This window comes from Ceratotherium simum, chromosome 29, assembly GCF_057802395.1.
Source record: "Ceratotherium simum simum isolate JZ-2026a chromosome 29, ASM5780239v1, whole genome shotgun sequence".
Lineage (NCBI taxonomy): Eukaryota > Metazoa > Chordata > Mammalia > Perissodactyla > Rhinocerotidae > Ceratotherium > Ceratotherium simum.
In genome coordinates, this window is record NC_141928.1 from 35,365,933 (window position 1) to 35,385,352 (window position 19,420).

Below are 19,420 nucleotides of genomic sequence, written 5' to 3' on the forward strand. Positions count from 1 at the left end.
ACGGAGCAAGGATTTGTCTACAGAGCAAGGCCTTATCTATGGGGAGGGCTGCCTCTCGCTATCCAAAGGGTGGGCTGGAGGGGAATTCTAGGGGGTATTAGCGCCTCTGCTGACTCCAGACTGGCCTAGAGGTGGCCATCTGCGTGCACAGTAGCGGAAGGGGTGAAGGCAAACCCACTGGTCCAGGTTCCAGAGGGAGCACTCGGCTGCCAGCATGTTCTAAATAATCTCAGACTCCATCACAGGCCTGTGCAACCCTGAATCTTTGCTGATGAGGAGGAGAAAGAGGCAGCCATGGCACCCACAGAGGACAAGGGCCGGGGACAGCAGGAAGTCGCAGGGCAGGGGACAGCTGGGTCTCACCCAGGAAGGGAGGCAAGTGGGACTCCAGCTCTTCCAGACAGACCCTGGCAACCAAAGTGCAGGAGGCCATGGGGAAGCGGTTTGCAAACTGCAGACCCTGATCTTCCAGCCAAACAGAGACGCCCCACACAAGCCCTCCCCTCCCACCTGAAGGAGCTCCGGGTTGGCCAGCCCAGCTCCTGATTGCTGTGATGCAGAATCAGGAGAATGGGGAGAGAGAGGGGGAGGAGAAAAGAACAGAACTAGGGCCCAGTGACGGTGGTTTTGGGGAGGGGCAGGTTGGGAGGGCTGGTGTAAGAGGCTGTGGGACAATGTGTGAGAAACGGCCTTCAAGACAGGGCTGTATTATGACTTATCATGACTCCATAAAAAATACATGTTAGAAACTATATTTTATGACTATACTGGTATAAAGACAAACACAATCCAGGCTAGATTCATTGTTATATAGCCATTATCATGATGTTCATTTTTTTCCTTGTGATTTTAAGAGAAATAAACATAACCCTTTTGTGGGCCCCTTCGAGTTTCACGTGCCAGAGGCATCGTAGGTACTGGTGTAACGGACAGGTCAGCCTGCTCTAAGGAAATACACCAAAATGCACATTCTCTACGAGGGTGATTCTATATGCTTGATATTTTTTTTTCCTTGGTTGATCACACTTTTTAAGTTTTGTATAGTAAATGAGTTTAATAAAAGCAAACACCCGGCTAGGGCTCCCAAGTGCTGGCAGGTTCTACGCACTGTCCGTGCACTGAACCATTTAACGGCCCCACAAGGAGGTAGGAACTGTTATCCCGCCGAGTGACAGAGGACTGGCCGGAGGAGGGTCTGACCCCAGGCGCTGGCCTCTCACACCCCGGTGATCAGTTTGTTTCCGCTCGTGTGTAACATTGGGACGCTGCCCGCACGGACAGCTCGCTCACCTCTGCAGCAGCGGCTCCAGCCACCCCTCGTGGCACTCACAGTGGCAGTCCAGGAAGGTCAGCACGTCGCCCTTGGCCACGGAAGCCCCCAGCAGCCGGGCCCGCACCAGGCCCTCCCTCCTGTTGGCGCGGATCAGGCGCACCTTGGGCAGCCCCGACAGCTCGCTGGCCAGCCGCTCCTTCAGGTGCTCTGGGGGGGCAAGCAGGACAGGATCACTGCCACTCGTCCCAAGCCGTGTCCTTCCAGGGCCTCCCTGTCCCCAAAAGAAGACTAAATAGATGCGAGCCTCCTTCACTCTGCACCTGGGCTGTCCTCACCTCACCAGAACCAGGGCTGGAAGCTACTCAAAGGCCAGGGAGGCTGGGGTGGAGGAATTCCAGAACCACCAACGCTCCCCATGCAAACACATGCACATTGAATTGAACATCCATGCATATGTACAAAAGTTCAACAAAGATATATTCATCTTTATATCTCAACAAAGCTATTACCATGCGGTTGGCCTGGTGGCGCAGGCGGTTAAGTGTGCATGCTCTGCTGTGGCAGCCCGCGGTTCGCCGGTTCGGATCCCGGGCGTGCAATGACACACCACTTGTCAAGCCATGCTGTGGCGACATCCCATATAAAGTGGAGGAAGATGGGCGTGGATGTTAGCCCAGGGCCAGTCTTCCTCAGCAAAAAGAGGAGGATTGGCAGATGTTAGCTCAGGGCCAAACTTCCTCACAAAAAAAAAAAAAAAAAAAAAAAAAGCTGTTACCAAAAAAATACTTTATACCTCGACTTGTGAACTTTAAAAATAAAAAGCACAAGAACTGTCCAACTACAATTTTTAGGAAAAATTGTGTTCATATGAATTTCTTTAATTTATGTTAATTATGTAAAACTTTATCATAAAATTTTTCATTTATATGGAATCATGTTAATATACATTTTATTTATAATTATGTTAATATAAATTTTCTCCCGAATACATTTCAGTTACAGAGTGAGAGTAATAATAACAGCAGCTAACAGTAGAGGGCCTACTGCACTCATTACGGTCCAAGTGATTTCTGTACAACTCGTGAGTCATAACAATCCTGTGAGGTAGGTACTGCTAATGTCCCCATGCTATAGATGAGAACACTGAGGCCGGAGAGGCTAAGTAACTTGCCAAGGTCAAGGTCTCAGAGCAAGACAGCTGAGGAGCCATGATTTAAACCAGGGACACTGGCTGAGTCTACAGGCTTACCGCTGCCTCCCAGAGCCTGCTCGCTCGCGCAACTTCTCATCCTTGTTCAACAAATCCAAAACCCATCAGGAGGACACGCTTCTCCCATTTTGCAGAAGAGGAAATGAGTCCTTAAAAGCTGAAAGGACGTGCCCACAGCTAGGGCAGGCCCAGGACTCCCGGCTCCACATGCAGGCCCCTTCCCACACAGGCTCCGGGACTGGAGGCCACAATGGGTAGGTGGAGGTAGATGGGAACTCCTTAGGCAAAATAAAGATGAGAGCATCTCCCCACATCAACATGGGCTTTGTCTCAAAGTCCTCCATCTTCAGCAAAATGGGAAATTTTGTAAAATGTTCTAGGTTGCTTCATAGTTTGTGCAAATGTTTCCCTAAATATCCTCAACACTCAAAAAAACATTCATTGGTTGATTTTTTTTCAATCCTAAATATAATTGCAAATAAGCTGATGGCAGGAGTAAGGGAGGTGACTTCCCCAGCAAAGCTAATTAGCGCAGCGCCCTGAAAACGCACGTGCAGCCTCCCTGCACTGGGTACAGATTTGGCCAGCACTAGTTTTCTGTCTGCCTGGACTGTCTTCCGCCCCTGGGAGGGGCTGACTCCCTTCATGGAGCTCAGACTGACACTGCAGAGAGGGCAGAGCAGGGGCAGGGCAGAACTCACCTCCATCTCGGGTGGAGCAGGCACCTCGCCTGCTTTACAAGTCACCACGATGGGAAGGGACAGCTTGGCCCCACAGCGCGTTACATTTACAGAGAACTGAGCTGGGCTGGAAGGGTTCATAGAGTACTCCTGCCTCCCGAGGAGCCAGTGAATCCCATAAAGAGAAAATAACTAATCTGACATTTGCATCTGAATGAATACATTTCTGAAATGTTGCCAGCACTTTACAGTTTAAATGTTTCATAAAAATAGAAGTTATCATTTAATAAGCGCTGACAACATGTCAGGCACAGGCCTAGGATGTTACCGCCTTGATCTCACTTAATCCTCACAACTACCCTACGAGGTAGGAACTATTATCCCATTTGACAGGGGCTGAAGCTAAGGCTGAAACCGGTTAGGCTCCATGCTCCAGGCTGTGTAGCTGCAAAGTGTTGGAGCTGGGATTCAAGCCCATGCGGTGTGACCCAGATCCAGTGTCTACACAGACTTAAAACCACCCTGGGAGGAGAGGAAAAAGAGAAGGGAGATGAGTGCCTAGGGCGTGCTGCGGCCACACGAGGCTCTGTCCCATACATGATCCCATTTATTCCTCACCACAACTCTGAGACGGGGTGGACAAACCCACTCACGGGGGAGACACTGAGGCTCAGAGGAGACACCGACTTGCCCAGGGTAAAGCTCACCTCAGACCCAGGTGCCTGACCCCAGAACCCAGTGCCGAGTCAGCCACACTCGGCCTCAAACCCCAGCCTGGCTTGCACGCTGTCATGGAGAATGCCAACTGTCCCCTCAAACTCACTCTCCTGGGATTTTCCGCTGAGTACACGGCTACCTACGATACAGACTACATTTCCCAGCCTCCCTTGCAGCTAGGTGTGGCCAGGTGACCCTGTTCTGCTCAATGGGATGTGAGGAGAACTTCCAGATGTGGCTCCCCAGCGCCTGGAAACCCTTCTGCTGACGGGAGTGAGCAGGAGGTGAAGAACCAGCCTGGAGCACGCGGACCAGGGCAGCACAACATCCTAGAGAAGGTGGAGACTCAGGGCAGAGAGCCAGGCGCCACACCTGCCCTAGACTGTTATACCAGATTTGTGATGTGAGAGAGAAATCGATTTTTATCTCGCGTAAATCACTGTTATTTTGAGTCTCTGTGAGAACAGCCAAACACACCCACCAATTAGGACAAATGCACCAGGCTCTGAAGGCAGACAGACCAGGCCGAGCCTGAACAGCATATGCCCACTGAGCAGTAGCTGCTACCCTGTGGGTGGCCCAGAGATGGTAACTGCGTTTGAAGCAGGCTCTGGCAACTAAGCCTTCGGCAATACCTGTTGCCACGGCCTTGACCTTTGCCCTCAGTTACGCTGAGCTGCCCCCACTTCAGCTAGTCAAAGGTCTACCAACTGACTGCTACTCCACCGACCCCGCCAGCCCCAGCCAGCCAAGGCACAGCAGCCCCCACAGCCTCCGTGCTTCCATTCCCGCCCTGCCTCACCCACCATCGGCCACGCTCCACGCGGCACAGTGAGCTCCCAGACCAGGCAGACCTCCTGCTCCCCTAACAGCCCTCGATGGCTCCCATCAGCTCGTATTGAAGCCTAAACCTCTATGGTGGCCTCCAAGGCCCAACCTGATCTGGCCCTGCCCACCCCGCAACCTCGTCTCCCAAGTCACCTCCCCACGGGCCGGTGGTCTGCCCTGGAGAATGGCCCGCTCATTCCAGCTGCTGCTGGGCCCAGGCCACTGCCCCCGAGACCTTCATTGCTGCCTCCTTCCCCACGTTCCAGCTTTCGGCTTAAAGGCCACTTCCTCAGACAGGCCTTCCTGGCCTCCCCCAGTAGAGCAGAGCTGCACTCACCCAGCCACTCCCCTTCTTCTTCCACAGCACATTATAACACTCGGCTGCATTATAATATCATATTATATCATGTATTATATTACGCCACACTATGTTATAACGTGTTGTGTAATATTATGCGATACATATGTGATGTTACGTTCCTTACATGCTCATTGACCATCTCCGCCCACCTCACCAGAATGTGAGTTTTATGAGAGGAAGGACTTGTCTTGCATTGTTTCTCAGGGAAACCCCAGTGCCTAGAACAGTGCCTGGAACACACAGTAGAAACTCAAAAAACGTGCACTGACTAATAACGGGCCAGCCCTGGAGCACATGTGAATTGCTGGATCCCAGGTCACTGGCCAGGCCTCCTGGGACATGGACCACCCTCTCAACAGAACGCCTCTTCCTGGCTTCAGTTCTTCTCCCATCTGGCCTGTCCCTTTGATCTCATCTCAAATTCAACATATCCAAAGCCCAACGCCCTCCTTCCTCTCCCGACCTGTCCCTCTCTCCCTGGGTGGATCTTCCAGCTCTGGGACGGCACCACCATTCACCCGGAGACCCAGGCCAGAGACGCCCGAGTCCTTCTCACGCCACAGCCAGTCTCCTGTCCTGTGGGTGCCTCCTCTCAAACACCGCTCTCCCCTCCCCTCTCCTGCCCCCCCCACTCCACCTGACTCCAAGCCTCCACCGCTCCCCTGGCCCCCTCAACAGCCCCCTGCCTCCCCGCCCAGCTCCCCCGCACACCATTCTCCACACTCCAGCCCAGAGGGATCCCCCAAAGGACAAGACTGCTCTCCCTGCCCTTGGGACAAAGTCCCAGCTCCTCAGCCTCGTGTCTAACACTGCACCTTTCCCCACATCTCCTGCCTCTTGTCTCCTCTCCTCTCCTGTACCCCCCGAAGCAGCTGGCCCTCCATCCTTCCTGAATGACTTGCACATCCTACATGATCCATGTAGCACTGCACCCCAGGCCTTTCCATGTTCTCTGCCCTGCACGTGAAAGGCCCTCCCTCCAGCTTTGCTGCCTGCAAACTACTCGACCTCCAAGACCAAGGTCAACCACCACTCCTGAGCACCCAGGCCGAGCAGGGCCCTCTCCACTGTCTCCCATAGCACTGTGGGGTAGAGCCCTGTGTCATCACACCTGCGTCCCCTGCCAGGGTCTGAGCTCCCTGAGGGCAGTGGCTGGGCTCAGAGGGACACAGGAGTCCCGTCCTTACCAGGCTTATTCCACATCTCTCATGTCACACTCTCACCTTCCAGGCGCTGCCACGGAAGGCCAGGCTCCTCCAAGAGCCCCTGTGGGGGGCTTACCTCTATCGCTGTAGTCATCTACGAGGATAACTTCCTCTAGCAGGATGTCTGGGGACGTCTCGAGGACGCTATAAACTGTCCGAAGGAGAGTTGACCAGGCTTCATTATAAAACGCTATGACAACAGATGTCGTGGGCAAACGTCCATAATCGTATTTCTTCTCTCTGCACCTGCAGATACAACACAAGTTCAGGAATTGAGAACCCACTGCCGACTGTGTGTACCAGGCTGAGGCTGGTGCTGGGGATGGAGCGATGAAGGGGACATGGGTCACCATCTGGAGGCCTCCCCCTGGGAATGGGAAATAATCTGCTGGGATCTTCTAGAGCCCCCCACATTCCACTAGGAGCCCCAGCAGATCCAAGAAAAGTTCTAACCATGACACACAACAAGCTTGAACTGTGGGATACTGTTTTTAAGCTTTAAAGCAATTTTCATATTTGAGCAACATACAAACCAAGCAGAATCAGAGGGAAGGAGACTGTCCCTTCTCTCTCCCCAGTGGCTCTCCCAACTGTCCACTCCCTCCAATCCCCCTGCCAGGCCTTTGCTCAGACTGTGCCCTCTGCCCGGAACGCCCTTTCCTCCCCTCTCTACTTGGCAAACTCTCTGACATCTTTCAAGAACAGCCCAACCCCTCTGGGAAGGCCCTGGGACCCCGTCTGGGGCAGCTGCTGCTCCCCCACACTCCTCCAGCCCCGTGCCCACACCTGCATTTCAGCCCTGTCCCCCACAGAACTCGGTTATCAGGCACCACTCGAGTCTCTCCCCGCCTTCTCCCAGCATCTTCCCGACACTTCGTCCCAGCAGCGTCTATGCTCAACAAAGGTGGTGCACTGAATGCATGAACCGAGGGCTAGGACATATGAACATTCCAGGAAGGAATACGAACATGTCCTCTGTAGGGGACACCGACTACCCCCCAGTACCCAAGCCACCCCTGCTCCATTCCGTGGCAACTTCAGGGGGCGGGGCTGAGCCCACCAGTCTCTGGTGTGAGCCTTGACTGGCAGTGATAGGAACCAATAGGCTCCCTCTTTGTTTAGCAGGGTTTTCTGTTACTTTGCAGAGACGGTTCCCTGGTTGACACAGAATTCTCTCCTCAGAGTGACCGATGACAAACTCCTAGTGTCATCCCAGGGACCGGGCAGTTCCTGGAAATCACCAGCAGGAAATGGCTGACAGCTAGATAGGGGAGGAACAGAAACCCAAGACCGAAGCCAGAAGGATCAGGGTTTGAATGCCAGGCTGGCCAAAGACTCGACCAAGGGGTGGGCTGGAAATGCGAGGAGGGGATAAATGCTGAAGACCAGCCAGGCTGCCGGGGAGAAAGGGAAGGCCTTACAGGCAGCTGAGGGGCAGATCAAAGAGATGGAGGACCAGGCAGGAGGAGGGTGAATTAACATCTGCTGACTGCCACGTGCCAGGCACTGTACCAGTGTAATAGTCAGTCACCAAATATTTCCTGATCGCCTCCCATGTGCCAGATGGGTAAAGCCCCTGCTCCCACAGAGCTTACATTCAGGGGGACAATGATCAAGTAAGCAAACATATCAATAATTTCAGAAAGTGATGGTGCCATGAAGAAAAGGAGGGTATGAAACAGAGAGCAACTATTGAGGGGAGTGGGAAGGGGAACAACCACAGGTAACCAGGGACGGCCTCTTAGAGGAGGTGACATTTAGGATGAGACCTGAATAATGAGGGATCCAGCCCGCAAACAGCCAAGGAAGAGCCCTTTGTGTACACAGCTTATTTGTTTGTGCTTTCTTTCCTTTTACTATGAAAATTTTCAAACATACAACAAGTAGAGAGAACACCATAAGAAACTCCTATGTACCTTTCACGTGACTTCAACAACTCTCAATGCATGGTCAATCCTGATCCATCTATATGCCCTCATCCACTCCCCTATCCCAGAATTTTTTTTCCTTTCATCTGGAAACTTTATTTTATTTATCTATGTATTTATCATTGAGGTAAAATTGGCATATAACATTATATAAGTTTTAGGTATATAACTGTATACACAACAAAGTGCTTACCACTAAAGTCTTGTTACTATCCAATCCTAGATTATTTTTAAGCAAAATCCAGCACATTGCAGCATCCATAAATATTTTAATATACATCTCTAAGAGATAAGGATTCTTTTTTATAGTAAACACAACATCACTGTAACACCTTAAAAAATTAGTAATTCCTTAGTGCTACCATTCTCCAGTCTACAGGATTTCATGAAAGTTAAGAAGCCAATGGTTAGAAGACACAAAATTCTTTTTTGAATCAATAAGAAAGACAAATGCTGCCAATCGTACCTGCAGAATGTATTGATTTTAAGACACATCCTAATTTCAGAAACGTTTAAATATTTAAAAAAGTGCCTTATAACCCATGAAATGTAGTACTCTAACTCTCAAAACCACTTTCTGTGTTAGTATTTACTGTTCCCATTTTAAAGACAAAACTCAGAGAGGTGGTGTAACCTCCTCTGGTGGTGTAATCTCCCCAGCTAGCCCTCCCTCCTACCAAGACGTGAGCAATTTCTCCTCTCCTCCCTCTCAGGGTCTTCCAGCGAGCTCCAGGGCCCTCTTCCTAACGCCAGGCCAGCTTCTGCAGCGAGCTCTGAGGCTTCCGGCAGCGGCCCAGGCTTTGCTGTCACTGGGGTGGCGTTTCCACGTGAACAGGCTTGTCTGAGAGCCTCTGACAGGGGCTCACTCTTCTCAGCCCCTTTACATTCTCAGCCCTACTGTATCTGAGGCCCAGCTTCGGGCACAGGAGGAACGTCAGCCCAGGCTGGAAGCCTGACGGCTCTGGTGTCCTGATGAGACAGGGCATCCCCACCTGCCCTAGCCAGCAGGACCTGAATCCTTGGACACCACAGGCTTCCAATTCACGGAAGGAGTCACTCAGCACTGTGCTCCACAGGGGGGAGTCCGGCCCACACTCAAGGGAGGAGAATTAGGCTCCATCTTTTGTTTTTGTTTTTTTTTTTTAAGATTTTATTTATTTATTTTTCCCCCCAAAGCCCCAGTAGATAGTTGTATGTCACAGCTGCACATCCTTCTAGTTGCTGTATGTGGGACGCGGCCTCAGCATGGCCGGAGAAGCGGTGCGCGCCGGGGTCCGAACCTGGGCCGCCAGCAGCGGAGCGCGCGCACTTAACCGCTAAGCCACAGGGCCGGCCGTCCATCTTTTGAAGGGAAGGATATCAAAGAATTTGTGGGTATATTTTAAAACCACCAAACAGGGACAGATGCAGAAGTGACGGTATGTGACTTCCGAGACCGGGTCATAAGACATTGAGGCTTCCTCTTTGCTCCCTCCCGTGGACCATCCATTCTGGGGAAAGCCAGCTGCCATGTGGTGAGGTCACTCAAGTATCCCACCGTCTATGTCATGAGGAACTGAGGCCTCACAAACCTCCCAGCAGGGAAGGAGCCATCTTGAGAGCAGATGCCCCAGCCTCAAGCCTTGAGAGGATGAACGCCCCAGGGGCATTTTGACTGTGATCTCATGAGAGATCCTGAGCCAGAACCACCCAGGCAAGCCACTCCCAAATCTCTGACCCAACAAAATTACGTGAAATACCAAACGTTTACCGTTGTTTTAAGTCACTAAGTTTTGTGGTAACACATATGCTCAAATAAATCACAAGGAAACTCTCAGACAGGCCTCAACTGCAAGAAGGTTTATAAACCAACAGGCCTGCACTCTGAGAAAACATCCACGCCCTAATGAAACGCAGAGGAACTGTTTCTGACTCAAGGAGACAAAAGAGACAGGACAACGAAATGTCAGACCTAATTCTTGATTAGATACCTGGTCAGGAGGAAAAAGGTGCTCTAAAAGCTGGGACCGTTGGAAGAATCCAATATTGCACACACTTCCTGAATTTGATAACTACATCATGGTACCATGAGAGAATGTCCTCGTTCTTAGAAAATAGATGCTGAAGTAAAACAGGATAAAGGATTATTATCTCTGTAACTTATTCTCAAATGTGTATAATATTATAGTACGCATATAGAAAGAGAAAAATCAGGTAAATGGGGCAAAATGATGAACGGATCTAGGGGAAGGATATATACGAGTTTGTTGTGCTAGTCTTGCAAATTTTCTCTTGGTTTGAATTTTTCAAAATTAAAAGTTTAATACAAAAAGAAGAAAAAAAATGTTAATGTTGCACAGGCTGTTGTCAAACACCAAGCCGATTTTGAGCTAGGACGTGCATCTCCATCTCAGAGGCCCCGACACAGGTCCTCTCCCTCACAGGTCCTCTTTCTCACTTCCACCAAAACCGCTGCCCTCCTTAAATACACGTTATAGCAAATGGAAAACATACATATGTATAAAAATATCAATAAGTGTGTCTGGATTTGATAAGCCTCTGAGGACTAGAAAGGGTGCATAGAAAAGCTATCGTAACCCACTGGAAGCATCGGAAAGAATTCATTGCTTATATGACATGGAAAGAAAAAGTGTTTTTGTGAAGCCTGAAGATAAAGATTTTTTTTTTATCTTTTTAAAAAAAGGTAAAGCTAAAATTGAGTTTCGAATGTGCACAGGTCCAAAGAGAAATAAGTGGAAATAAGGACAGTGAAGTGAGGTTTTCAAAAATGTAGTTTATTCCATTTGAAGAACCGTCCTTTGGTCTGAAATCAGATCCCTACAGTTTTGGATTAAATTCATTTCTTCTCACTGCGAGAATAAACAGGAGGGCAGAAAAAGCTCTGCTCGACCGAGTAGTTGGGACTGTACATCAGTCCCTTGGTGTTTTGTTTTTGTTTTTTCACTGCTCTGTGAGAACCAAAAGCCCAAGGCCACTTTCTGGAAAGTCTAGGTGAGCTCTCTATTTGTGTGCCCTTAAATCACAAGAACATTGGGTACCAATTTGGCAATACATACTCAGAGCTTCAAAAAGTTCCTCTTCTCTTAGATCTCACATCAGTGTATCTAAGAATTTCTCACCTGAGGGAATAATCAGAGAGACCCTGAAGGAGGCTTGTTGTCAAAATTTTTTTTTGTAACATTATTTATAACAGTAAAAAAAACTATAAACAATTTCAATGTCCAACAAGAAATAGTTAAGTACAGCAGAGCTGCATGAAGAAATGCTACATGGCCACCCAAAACCACATTTTCAGAGCCTCTAATGACAGAGAAAAGTCACACTGTAACATCAAATCAAAAAAGCAGAAGTGACAGTATTGACAAATTTATAAGCAGCATTATGCCAATTCTATAAACAACCACGTGGGTGTGCACATAAACAATAAACAATAGAGAGAAATATGCCAAAAATGTTAACAATGGTCATCTCTGAGCAAGGAGATGTCACTGATTCTTATTTAGTGCTTTATATTTTTCTGCATCCTAAAACTGTTCTCCAATGAACATCCATCATTTCTATAATCACAAAGAAAGACTATTTTTTAAAAGCTGGATTATATTTCTTTAGCTCCCCACAGCAAATGCCTTCATTGAGCAATAATTTAACAGTCTACCTCTCCTTTCCTTCTTGGCCTGGTATAGTTTCTCCTTCTTTCTTTTAAACATCCCTTAAAGGCATTCTCCTTCATCAAGTTCAATATATCCTTCTGGAATGTCTCTAAGTTTGCTTCTAGGACAAATACTCGACCCTTTTCCTGACTGAGAAAAAGCTGTGCGTCCTTCAATCAGACAAGGACAGCTATGCATCACGTCGGGGTTCCACCTTCCCCTGGGGGACAAAAGGAGGCTCCCCACTAAACTCACTGCTAAATCATAGCGAGCCATCCCTTCCTTAAGTTTCTGGTACAATCCAGGTGCTTCGTGAGGGCAGGGGCTGGATTGTGTTTGTCTGCATTTCAGCATGCCCTGTACTGCACCTGGTAACAAGAGCAACATTTACTGAGTGCTTACGACCTGACGGGCAGTGTGGTGAGCACTCCAAGCGCATCACTCCACTTAACCTTCGTAACACCCCTGGTGGGTGGGAACCACCACCATCTCCACTAGCACAATGCAGGTCTATGTATTATATAAATAGGAATGAACGGGGGCGGTAAATGCCTCCTGATCTTCTCGTATCTTTATATTCAGGTTATCACGTAAATGTCTTTAAAAAAGTGAAAACTCATATCCTTTGTAGAATAAGCCAGCCAGGTCATGATGTACATGGGTGTGTTCTACCCGCCCAGGATCCTTTCTCTCTTCTTCACCTTATTTGATTTCTCTTTCAGGAACCATGTCTCCCTGACACAGTCTGTGTGGTTTCTGGAGGGCGACACACACACACACACACACATATACATGCACATGTGCACACACATGTACACACACTCCCTGGGAAGGTCACATGCCCCAGGCCTGACCAATCAACATTTTCCTGAGGACATCAGTTGAGTCCCTGAATCCACAGCCCAGAACAATCTGAACCCAGTTCTAATCCCAGACTTTTCTGTGATAGAAGTCAATAGATTTTCTTTTATATTTAAGTCAGTTTACATTGGGTTTTCTGTCACAACCCAAAGAATTCTGACTAATAGAGAAAATAAGTATTTTTTTTAAAGTGAATATAGGACTTCCACTTCTGGCAATATGGAAGACTAAAATGTCTGGGGAACCCTCCTAGTATAGGACACTCAAAAAATTCTTGATAAAATACTTTTAAAAAATCTTCTAAATGCATGGCTCAGCTTACAAAAAAAGTCAAAAGAAGTCCTCAGAGTCCAGGAACAACAAGAAAATATGAATCTAGATACTAGAGTTATCAGACACAGAGCATAAAATAAGTATGCTTAATATGCTTAAATAAATAAAAGACAATCTCAAATGAATGACAAAGAAACAAGAATGACAGGCAAATTTAACTCAGTACAGAGATCGCACAACAATGGTGCAGGCCAGGGGACAATGAATATTATCTTCACATGCCAAACTATCAACCTAGAATTATATAACCAACAAAACTATCTTTGAAGAACAAGAGCAAAACAAAAACATTTTCAGATAAATAAAACTGAGCATTTACAACAATAACCTTTCCTACAGTAATTAATACACAATATATTTCAGGAAGAAGGAAAAGAACTCCAGAAAGGTCTCTGAGATCCACCATTCAGGAAAGAATGATTGGCAGAGAAAACTGTAAACTTGTGGATAAATGTAAACAGACAAATACTGCATTTTTAAAACGTCTAATGTGTTGGTTTAAAAAGCAAGGCAGAATTAAAATACTGGAGTAAAATGGCATACAAATTGGGAAGGAAGGTGATGGATATTAAAGCATTCTAAGGTCCACAGTTACTGATTAACTTCAGCCTTTGTTGCATTAAATATGTACTTTCAAATTTACAAGTGAAGATTATAAATAAATAACGTCACTGCCAAATTAGTAGAGAGAGAAAAATGGAATGAGAAGTGGGGGGACCTTATCAACTCAAAAAGCAGCATGAAAAATACACATAGAAAAAGCATAACCAACAGAAAGCATAAAATAAGATGGCATAATCAAATCCTAAAGTTTCAGTAAGCACAATAAATATGAATGGACAAAACCATCTAGTTAAAGCCAGAGACTGTCAGCCTTGATTTTTTTTAATGACAACACAAAATTGAGCAACATGCTATTTAGAGACACACCTAAAACACAAAGACGCAGAATGAGTGAAAGTAAAAGAATGGAAAAGGCATCATGAAAATACTAACCTAAACTGAACATGTTCTGTAGATTTGAAAGAACTGATTCAAAGAAAGGATGCCACTCTAACGACCACAAGATGGTCTAACAAGAATTAATAAAATACCCTGCACTTTACAACCTTGTTGGGGAAGGAAAAAAAAGCAACAAAACATCAGTCTAATGTCCACACCATGTGCGATGTTTTTCCAAAGACAATGCTGTTAAGAGAACAGATGAGCAGGCTACCTCTCCGCAAAAAGAGAAATCCTAACCAACTCCCTCCTGCCAACTCCAGCAAGACACAAACACTTTCTTTTGCTGAATTACCTATTTAGACCTATGTTGAGACTCTGCCATTGCAGCACCTGTGTCCTGATTCTTGAACTCAGATACACATCTGCAATTATAGCGTTAACAAGGTTAAAACCCAAGCAAGCATTCAAGAAACGCAAGCACCTCTGTATTACTTACACACTTTCCTAACCAGTGGTCACAACTCTTCTGCCACGGCAGAGAACAGCTGATGTTCACACACATGGCGTCCCCATACATGTGCTGTGTGGAAACGCACAGCCCCAAGGGCACTGTCACTCCACCTTTCTCCGATGCTCAATTTGTCAGAATGCAAATGAGAATGACATTATAATGATTATCTCAAGGCTTTTCTGATCTATGAAAATTAAGACTTTTTGCAAATATTGGTACAACACTATTAGCAACCATTTACTTGTGACACACCCTACAACTGACTGTGATGTCATCACTAGTTTCAACTGCACTTGACCTGTTATTAATCCCCACTTTATCTAATTCTGATAGTCTCCCACACCCTCAAAAGCACCCATCCGTAATCTTCCGAGTGAGAAATCCACAGGATCTAAGCTAGTAGCTTTCAATCCTAGTTGCACACCAGCCTCAGCCTAGGCCCTACCCACAAAAATTTTATTTAATTGTTCTGGAGAAGGTCCCTGGCATCAATATTTTTAAAAGTTCCCCAAGGCCACAGCTCTCTGGCTCCCCACTATGGCCTGCTGCCATCTCAGAGTGAAAGTTCTCCTCTTCTTGCTAGGCTCAAATGAGATGGTATTTGCAAAAGAGTTTTGCAAACCCTATACTTACTAAACAGCCATGCAAGGATTCCTTGTCATCCTCCTCCTCCTCCTCGATTCAGTGCTGTAACTAACTGAAACAAAGCTGAGCTCTAATCCACTGGCATGTCAATTATTAGGCTCACAGAAGGGCAGACACAGTCCAAGCCCAATAGTCCCTTGGTAGTTCCCATCCACTGTGGTGTAAAACGTGCGTGGGCCTATGAAAAACGAGTACATACATACTCATTTTGAATATGTTCTCACTCACATACCCATATGTCTAGAAGGGTACCTGGAAAAGTCTAGAAGGATATACAGAAAAATGTTAACAGCAGTTCTCCCAGAGGTGGTAAGTTTATGGGTGATTTTTATTTTTCTCTTTTTTCTTCTCTTTATATGCCAAAATTTCTAGACTGAACATGTATTGTTTTTTAACTAAGATAAATAAATAATTATCTCCACCCCAAAAGAGAGGAGAAATAAAAGGAATACTGCGAGGAATAAAAGATCTGGGATCTGGATCAGCTCTGCCCCATATCTGTGTGTTACCCTGGGGTCACAGCTTTTCCTCTCTGGTTAGACTGGATGCTCCCTCAGGGCATTCCCTCCTGTGACATTCACGGATCTTAACCACCCCTCTGCTTATTAATTAGGGTCCCAGGCGCCCCCCCTCCAACCCCGACTGTGAACTCATAATCTGCCATTCCAGTTTCTCAAGCTAAATCCCAAGACCCTGATTAGGCCCTCACCCGTGTATGAACTATAATAAAAGTGAGTTTCCATGACAGGCCCTGACCCTACAGACCACACCGAAGTGATGGCTCAAAGCCTGGCCGGGCTGAGACTGACATAGATCAAGCTCCCCTTTCTCCCCAGTGAGATAAGAATAACCCGACAGGCCTTGCTGCAGGAATTAAAGGCAGGAGGCATTCACACACCTTATCATGCTGGGTTTGGATTAATTTCCCAGGGTCAATGCAACAGCAGGATCTATAAGCAAATCCTGATAGGACACAGGGCAGCGGCGCCACCATGGAGACAGGGTAGCATAAGCCCCACACGTCATGCACAGCATTTCAAAGAGATTTCACAATCTGAGACAATAAAGGAAGTCGGAACCCGGAAAAGAAAAACTTTATGACCAATCCCCGATGACTCTTAAAAGCCACCTCCTGAGTATACTGTTAGCAACAGAGAAGGCAGTAAAAACTAAGAACTGAGTACACAGTGTGCTCCCAGGTGTTAGGTGTTTTATTAATTCCTAGGTTGTGTTATGTCTACTCATTTCCTATTTTGCAGATTGGGAAACTGAGGCTCAGAGAGGCTAGATAGCTTACCCAAGATCACAGAGCTGATGAGCAAAAGAACCAGGATTTTCTCTGACCTGGTCTGGGTTTGAACCCTGGGTCTGACCTGAAACCTTCCCCTAGATCTTGCCTCAGTGAGCACCCCTGGAGTTTCAAGGAGATAAACATGCATTCAGCCATATGGCTGAAGTGGGGGAACCGCCACCAACCCCAACAAACAAAGTTCTACTCAAAAAGATTAACAGTGAAAATGCCTCCAGCAAAAGCACGAGGCTAGGCCAGAGCAGACCCTGAACAACAGGGAGCACGGTGAAGGGCAAGTCCATCCAGACTGCCACGGACAGAGCTGGGGCCTCCGGTGCAGGCACTCAGGCTCTCTCTGGCCAAGGATCCACGGAGCAGGTCCCTAAAATCAGCACAGTGCCAAGGGCGCCAGCAGGGTCACAGTCCCCCAAGGCCACTTCCCAGCCCTGCAGCCTTGGGCGAGTCACCTGTTCTCTCCAAGCCTATTCTGACACCTGTAAAGAAGGAACGACAGAGAGTGGGAGGGGTGGCAGGTGCATGGGGCACACAGCAGGCTGCCCACTGGCTCCTCCCCGGACCCCCTCTTTGAGCCCTCTTTTCCCCAGTCTTTAGGAGTGAGCTCTAGGGGGGACCTGGAAGATCCTCAACAGGGGAGGAAAGGAAAGCCAGGCCAGGAGGGCCGTTCTCCTGCTGCCAGCTCGTTCCCCTCTCACCTGGGAAGTCGGCACAACCCGCCCAGCCAGCAGCTCCAATAGGAATGAGGCCTCTGACCACCCAGACTCGGGGCCTGCACCATGCACCGGAGTTGACTGGACCACAGCCAGAAGGAGTCTTTCCCACCAGCTGCTCCTTCCTGCCTTCCTCCTTCTAGAGCTCAGGAATCCAACTCCCAGCGAGAGGGAAGGAGGCTCGTCGCCTCTGACTTGGCTATCCAGCTGCCTTGCACTTCACCTGCCCCTCCCGGTTCATTCATGGGCCCTGGAGCACACAAGTAAGTGAATGGAGCCCGTCTCCAAGCCCAGGAGTCCTTCCTTCGCTTCCCCAAGGCAGGGGTACACCGGCGGAGCCAGAATGGGGGTGCTGTGGGACCGAGGAAGGGCACCCAAAGGGGGTCTCATCTTAAACCTGTCTGCTTAGCCCCGACCCCCACACTTTTCAAGGCCGAATGGCAGACCTTCTCAAGGGGGAGGGAGCCAAGAGACCACCTAGTAACAGATTCGTCAATTGCTGAGATTCTATTTTCATTTTCTAAAACTTTCTTGCGCCCTCCCCCGTATGAACCCCTCCACTGCCCACTTCTGAGAAAGACTCAATAAGACGCGCGATCCCCTGGTATGTCGAGACCCCATCCCACCCCGCCACTCCACAGCGGCAGAGACCGAGGCCCGGGGACTCCGCGGACTCACAGCGGGTTCCAGCGCTCGGGCAGGCGGCGGTGCAGCGAGATGCGGTCGCTGAGGTAGGTGTTGATCTGGTGCAGCCGCACGCTCTCCTCCTGCAGCCGCAGCTCCTCGCCCTGCAGCTGCAGCCGCACCGCCTCGCCCCGCGCGCCCAGAGCGTCCGCGGGCACCGGCGGCCGCGGCAGGACCGGGTCGCGCCGCCCGGAGCGCGGGGCGCGCGGGGGTCTCGGCTCGGCCGCCCCGGCCCCGCGCCGCGCCCGCAGCACCGAGCCCAGCCCGGCCAGGGCCAGCAGCACCAGCAGCGCCAGCAGCGCCTCCCGGCCCCGCCGCAGCCCCCGCGGGCAGTGCCGCCGCGCCGCGCGCCCCACATGCGCCCGCCACTGCGGCCAGCGCTCGGCGCGCCCCGAGGCTGCGGCGCAGCCCGGGACCCGGATCCCGGAACCGCCGCGCCGCCCCGCCCCCGGCCCGCCCCACCTGCGCGCCGCCCCCTTCCCCCCCGGCCCACCGCCCTCTCGCCGGAGCCTGGCCCCCACACCCCCGACCGTGGCCCTTTACTGGTCCCCACGTGGGCTCGCTGCGACGTGCCCCCTTCTCGTTGGGCTGTGTGCATTATTAAAAGGGTAACAGCTGTAAAAACCTTAGCCGGCGCCTAGCACGTCGTAAGCGCTCAGTAAACGTTGGCCGAGTGCTCCCTGCATCATCTCACCTGAGCCTTACTCAGTCCAGTAAGAGCGGTACCAGGATTATCAACTCCATTTTACAGATAAGGAGACCGAGGCGCAGGGAGGCTAATCCACACCAGGCTGTCTCACTGAAGTCTGCAGGCCCCCCAAGACATACTGTTCCAATCCCTGAATAACAAACCCTCCCCTGGCTCCCGGTTAGTCAATATCTGTGTTTCTTATTCCTCACTTCACACACGCCTCCCAGAACCTGATCAAAAAAACATACGCCTACACACCCGATATGATCGCACACACCCTGGCCACCCATTCATGTGAGGAACCCTTGGCTTTGGCTAGAGGCTTCCTTAGGGGGATTGAGGGAATGAGGGAGCCACCAGGGTGCTGGAAATATTTAACAGGGTCAAGACTAGAGGCTCTCTCTCCAAGGTGCAAAATTTAAGGGCGGGCCAAAAGAACTCAGTAATCAAAATAAACAATATTTTTAAAAATCAAAATGAATGCAAAAATATATGAACAGGTGGCCGGCCCCCTGGCCAAGTGGTGAAAGTTCCACCCACTCTGCTTTGGTGGCCCAGGTTCACAGTTTTGGATCCCAAGTATGGACTTACTCTATTTGTCAGCCATGCTATGGAGGCATCCTGCATACAAAATAGAGGAAGATCAGCACATACGTTAGCTCAGGGTTTATCTTCCTCAAGCAAAAATAAAAGAAGTGGAAGATTGCCGAGAGATGTTAGCTCAAGGTGAATCTTCCTCACACACACACAAAATATATATATACGAACAAAATATCAAAAATTTAAATAAAGATAGAATCTGACCCTGTGCTTGCACAGCTCACCTCACTGGCCTCACTCACCCTAATCCCAGCCTTAATTCTTTTTTTTTCCCCTCGC

At 49.0% G+C, this 19,420-nt stretch overlaps 1 protein-coding gene across 1 annotated transcript in view; it reads right to left on the minus strand.

The window, feature by feature from the left end:
* Window positions 1-19,420, minus strand: part of GALNT12 (polypeptide N-acetylgalactosaminyltransferase 12) — a 52,494-nt gene that overhangs the window by 22,634 nt on the left and 10,440 nt on the right. The window contains exons 2-4 of the mRNA XM_004423717.3: window positions 17,845-18,360; window positions 6,351-6,520; window positions 1,291-1,480 (exon numbers count right to left, since the gene is read on the minus strand). Coding sequence (XP_004423774.2) covers window positions 1,291-1,480; window positions 6,351-6,520; window positions 17,845-18,360 — 876 coding nt within the window. The remainder of the gene's footprint in view (window positions 1-1,290; window positions 1,481-6,350; window positions 6,521-17,844; window positions 18,361-19,420) is intronic.